Below are 6,343 nucleotides of genomic sequence, written 5' to 3' on the forward strand. Positions count from 1 at the left end.
AAGCAAGGTAACAATGTGATTTCACTCCAGTGATTGATTGAAAATTTCCACTCTTATGGATCTTGATAGCAAGAATGACACAAACAATGACCAAGAGAACTGCAATACAACATACCATTATAAGGAACTGTCAACTTAGCAAACTAATATGTGCATTATTATACATTTCCAATACGCTAACTACTACTCTCACATATGACCCACAGTATTTATTTGCTTATTTCAATTTCTTGTGTTTACTTCCATCAAGAATATGTAAAAACAAATTGCGTTTACATCATGTTTTATAGAATATGCTAATAAGTCATCACAAGATTATGAATAAATACCCGTCAGTGCCATCCTTGAGCGAAACTTTCTAAGCTTGGCCTCATCTGCAAAATTAAATAGGTTTGCACAGTGTTAAATATTTAACCATATAGAGCCCATTAATATATTTGAACTTTGTGGACGTTCGTTTTTGTGGTGGCGAAGGTTTAGGGTTGCAGGTATATATATCTCGCTCTCATCGGCAACTCTCCTGCTACACTATAATGAACCCCCTACTTAAAAAATTGTTAGGACCCTAACAGTTAGGAACCTAAATTTGTCGTACATTATATCCAATCCGTATTAGATCCTCAAACCTGTTAACTATGTGAATCATGTATTCATGTTTATACAAGATATATGTGACATCCAATGATGATTTAATGGTTCACTCTATCTTGTAGTGGATCGGCGTAATCAACTCACATTTTATAAACACATAATCATTTAGGCACCACCATGCACTTCACTAATCTCACCATGAGATCACTAGGGAATAAAATAATTAATTAATGTGAGGCATGATGTTGTATTTATATAGCGCTGCTGCATCACGCTATTTTCCTATCCTCTTCACTACCTCTTGGGTACTAGTGAGGCCTACCATTATTTCTCTTCCACCTACCCCAGTTCTCCATGTAGGGTCTATTTTCTCTCTTTGCCTTTCTTCCGTAGGTTTATGAATTAGCTTTGCCGTCCCCACTCCCCTGTCTTGATCAATTCCCACCCTATATCAGAGTCGGCCGCTTCACTAAGACATCTCCAACAAGCTGACGGTAAGACGCTCCCCACCACTTGCTAGCAACACCGCCATCCTTCTCACTAATCCCGGGACAGCACTCAAACCATACATAACTCTATGCATTCTGTCATACAGGCAACAAAATAACATACAAAGATCGTGTTCATGTTTGATCACCATGTTTTGTGGGTACATAAATGAATTAAATAGTTTACCAACCACTTATAGACGAACCATTGTATGAACTGTCCATTTTACTGTATGTTTGTGACGTGACAAAACTTATAGAAAGCAGCCATCTAAACTGTTGTACATGCTCTAACACTAAACCTTAAATCTCATATGTGGAGACTGCTACAAATTTAGGGGGAAAAGACAATAGTCCCAACGGTAAGCACAAATCTCTGTGCAGACCCTAAGTTAGACATTTGACTGATTAATCCCTAATACTGATCAAGCAAAAGCACTACAAGCCTTTCTCTTTTCCCCGACCATTGGTAGAGAACTCGGTATTAGTTCCAATTGGAAGGATGCAGATTTTCCGAAAATCCATCCGGAATAAACCAACCGAGACAAAAGGGGGGTCTTTTGTCCCGAGTCACTCAACCGAGACTAAAGACCCCCTTTTATCCCGGTTGGTAATACCAACTGGGATAAAACAGGTCACCATGCCAGACGTTGCAAAAAAAAAAATCCCGGGAGGGCCCTCCCACACGCGAGTCGCAAGTCACAAGTCACACAATTTTTCACGCGAAATATGCGTGTGCGCGGCGTGGGATTCGAACCCACAACCTCCAGCCTCGCGCGTAGCTTCCTTGCCATCCTATCTACACAGCACATTTGACTATATAGGGGATGCAATCCTTTTGTATTAACTCGTGGGGGACCCTTTTATCCCGGTTAGAAACACCAACCGGGATAAAAGGGTTAACCCCCTTTTATCCTGGTTGGTATTACAAATCGGGATAAAAGGGTTCGAGGGATTTAGTCCTCTTTTTCAGCCACCTTGTTGGGGACCCTTTTATCCCGGTTTGAAACACCAACCGGGATAAAAGGCTCTCGACCCTTTTATCCCGGTTTCTAATACCAACCGGGATAAAAGGGGGTCTTTTATCCCGGCTGGTGTTTCAAATCAGGATAAAAGGCCTCTCAAGGTTTTTTTTTCCACTGGCCTTTGCAACCGGGATAAAAGGTCTCGGTTGGTGAGCCTCCCACCAGTGACTAAGCTTTAGTCCCGGTTGGTGAACCTTTTGTCCCGGATCAACTTTAAAACGGGACAAAATGGAGCGCATGGAAGGTGAGTTCTCTACTAGTGATCTGTGTCTTTATGTAAGTGGCCAACAGTGATAGTGTAATTAGTTCACTAGCTGCAAAAGCTGTGGATAATGAGTTTGTGGGGGATTACATTGTTTGCAATTGCCAAAAAGGGAAAGATGAAAATTTATACAAGAAACACTGTTGGTCAATTAGAAAAGGATACTAACTATGCAAACACTGTTGGCCACTAGCCAAAAACTGTCGGGAAATATGTACAATCTTGTAGTGAAGATGAATAGTGATTTGAATTTTTTTTTAAAAAAATACTGTACCACCGCTGGGTACACGGGACCTCATTAACCGTGGGTACAATCGGGACCCCTAAATAATGGAAGCGTTGTCAGAGTGGACAAAGACTATAGTTTATGTTCTCAGAATTAATTGACCATAGCATAGACACACGCACAAAAAGATTCGATCCACTACGGGAGACAGAACTTTTGCCGAGTGCCTGGGGCACTCGGCAAAGGCACGAAAACACTCGGCAAAGCCTTTGCCGAGTGTAACACTCGGCAAAGGGCACACTCGGCAAAGACTATAGTTTGCCGAGTGTCCCATCATGGCACTCGGCAAACTAGTGCCTTTGTCGAGTGCCCTATATTGACACTCGGCAAACACTAACGGCCGTCACGGAGGGGCGCCGCCATCGGCACGGGGAAGTCACGTGGGCGTCAGTTTGCCGAGTGTCAAAGTTTGCCGAGTGCCGCCTGGGTGTTTGCCGAGTGTTTTTTGGAGGACACTCGGCAAACAGGTTGTTCGCCGAGTGTTTTATTTTTGCCGAGTGTTTTTGGTGTTACACTCGGCAACACGGTTCTTCGCCGAGTGCCCGAAAAAAAGCACTCGGCGAAGTTATTACACTCGGCGACTTTATGCTTTCCCGTAGTGATCCGCGCGGTTGTTTTTTTTATAACAATCTGTGCGGTTGTTGATCACTTGATCCGCGTCACCATCACCAAAGACTCATCAGCTGGACCATTGCGTTACCTAACAACAACAATAATAATAACTTGGGAGATGAGCTCACCTCGGAACTTCGTCTCCACTGTTGGTGCGCCCGGCGACGGCTCTGGCTGTGGCGTCGGCGCCACGGCGACGATGGTCTGCGTGTTGGCCGGCGTGTAGAACGGTACCACCTCGAAACGCGTGTAGCAGGTCAGTGAGTAGGCGCGCCCTCCTCTCGTCCATCTGCTTGCATCCATGCAGCAATGGCGCCGGATCATCACGCTATCTAATGGCCAAAAACGAAGGCACACGTGACCAGTAGGTAACAGAAACTGTTCCTTACATGGGCAACGACGCCGCGATGCGCTGGAGGCAGCGGCGGCAGTCGTCCGGCGACAGGTCCGTCACGCACTGCGCGAACCCGTACAGGCTCTTGTCACCAGTGATGTTCGTGCGCCCGTACGCGAAGAACCGCAGCGACGCGGCGGCGGCGGGGGCCAGGCGGTCCATGAGCCGCCCCAGCGCGGCAGCGTAGATGGCGGCGTCCACGGCGCGGGTCAGGTTGTTGTAGAAGGAGAACCTCTGCACCATGTCGGGGCGCGACAGGAAGCTCGCGTTCGCGTACCGGAGCAGGCTGTTGTTGTACATCATGGCGGCGCCGGCGGAGCGCGGGCACGCGAGCGTCACGTTCCCGACCGCCATGTCGAGGCAGAGCCGGCACACCGCCGGGGGAGCGTCGGCGTAGCAGATGGCGAGACCGTAGGGCTGGTCGGGGACGTCGCCGGCCGTGTCGTTGCTGTAGCCTCCGTAGGAGACCGCGAGGGTGACCAGGTCCTTGAGCATGCCGCGGAGGTTCGTATCGTAGGGGCCCCCTGGGGTGAAGTTCGCCGGCGAGCGCGACGACCATACCTTCACCGTCTGCCCAATAAGGATGGCGACGACGGCGAGGAGCACGAGGAGGAGGGACTTCACGGCGGCCATCGGCGGCCATGGTAGGTGCTGATGGCGTAAGAGTGATTGGTGGGATGTGAGCACGCGGTTGCAGTACAGATGACTGCGAAAGCTTGCGAACACTCTTGGCCGTGTAATGCGGTGCGTCATTTTTTATTTTTGTGCGAGTAGCGCGTTAAATGTTTTGGGACAGTGCAAAATGGATGGGTCCAATTGTCATACTGATAGATCGCACAAATTCCTGAGAAAAAAAAATGGTGGGTCTGAATCAATGCGGTTAATTTGTCAATGCGTCAACGTCAAGCTATCAAGGTCCTGGATCCGTGTCGCTGGTGGTCGTCTTTCTCATCATGTATAGCTGGGGAGTGAGGCTGGCAAAGGTAGGCCGGAATATGAGTGAGAAATTGCAGTTGTAAAGATACACATACATGTTCACATTATGTCAGAGAGATATTTGCTAGAGAACATTTACCATGTGATCTAATTTCAAAGGGTGGGGTGGTTACATATCCCTTCGTGGTACCCATTCACCATGTGTACATATACATGATCGATACAATTATTATGTCTCATTTACATTCGAACACTCAATTCTAAACACGTTATCAGCCACTTTGCTCTCCATGAGCGAGTTCGCATGAACTTGGCCCCGGCGGGAGAACGCACGACTAGGAGACAAGAATGTGAGCGGTGACAGGCGGTTGCCACAATTCTTTGCTTCATCGCCGGTGGTGCATCCGTCGAATCCCAAAAATGGAAGAATAATCCCAAAGATGGAAGAATCAAGAACGACAAGCACACATGATTGAAGAAACTGCATCAACATCCATCTCTGGAGGATGCCGTTCTTGAACTTCTCGTTGCTGTTCACTGCATTGTCTCCATCGATAAGAGAAGAAGATTGAAGAAGGCCACGAGTGGTAAGCTTCCTGGCAAATCTTGTTTTGTTCTGATGCTGCTTTCCCAAACATGCCCATGTGGCAGTCATGGCACTTGATTTTGCTTGCCTGCATCCCTGCGCACGACAGCAGGCCACAGTCTGTTTTTCCGTGGAGCCGTTGGCAACACCCGCCTGCCTGTGGCCCTGTGGCTGCTGCGACGGATGGCGGCATCACGGCAGCACCCGAACGCATGTGCCAATGGCGGTCGGCGGCGCACACTAGACGCGCCACCAGATCGGCCTTTACGGCAGTGGTGCTGGCCGGACCGCGCCCCTGCGGCTGCGGCCGCGACCCACGCCCGACCGCGCCTCACCAGGGCCTCGGCGGTGTTCTCAAATGGAACTGCTTCGGTACCTCGTCTCTTGGGCAGCAAGATACTTGCCCACTACATGGAGACTATCTACATTGTGTCCACCAACTTTTCCAAAAATAACTCAATTATGGGGTTCACCTTCCTGATACTTGCCAATTCTCCAACATAAGATATAATGTTTTCGTATTTTGCATCAATATTACAACATCACCAATATGGTTCTTAACCAGAATAATTATTTCAATAGCATTTGATGGACTCGCCCGATAGGCCTGATTATCCTACATGTGGATTAGATATCAAGATCATTTTTGCATTCTACGGACTACTACAAGTGATTAGTGAACCCAATATGGGGATACACCTCTTCACATCTAGAAGAAGTCAAATGCTCTCTCTTTTAAGGGTCTATGTCCCTAAGGATCTCACACATGAGTACCTATTGGAAACGAGTCTATGTGCTTTGCGACTTGCTCTACAAGCACACAATGAATAGCAAAGGAACTCATAAGACCTACTGTCTTATGAGTGGAACTATGTAAGTCTATAATATTTTTAAAATATTACAGACTACAACCTTGCCGTTCATAACATTTGCTCGAAGTTGAAATTTTGCAAACTATCAGCATCATTCTGCATTCATTCAAAACACATGATGAATAGTATGATGAACTTCTTTTGAAGAATCATCATCAATGCCCAATTGTGTGACGCCTCTCTCTTGAGGTTCATAGTGTTTAGAATAGTATTGAGAATAACATGTGGTTCAATGGATTGACACTCCTGCTAATCTATGAACCTGACTGATAAATGCAAATATAACAAGAG

General features: G+C 47.0%; 1 protein-coding gene across 1 annotated transcript; it reads right to left on the bottom strand.

Annotated features, from left to right (window-relative positions):
* Positions 1-3,348: 3,348 nt before the first annotated feature.
* On the bottom strand, positions 3,349-4,291 carry LOC101779554 (putative cysteine-rich receptor-like protein kinase 9). Its single transcript, XM_004977744.1, has 2 exons — positions 3,654-4,291; positions 3,349-3,553 (listed from the first exon to the last, which is right to left on the bottom strand). Exons 1-2 carry the CDS (start codon positions 4,289-4,291, stop codon positions 3,349-3,351), a joined length of 843 nt encoding a protein of 280 aa, XP_004977801.1.
* Between the last annotated feature and the right edge of the window lie 2,052 nt (positions 4,292-6,343).

Source organism: Setaria italica, chromosome VII, assembly GCF_000263155.2.
Source record: "Setaria italica strain Yugu1 chromosome VII, Setaria_italica_v2.0, whole genome shotgun sequence".
Taxonomy (NCBI): Eukaryota; Viridiplantae; Streptophyta; class Magnoliopsida; order Poales; family Poaceae; genus Setaria; species Setaria italica.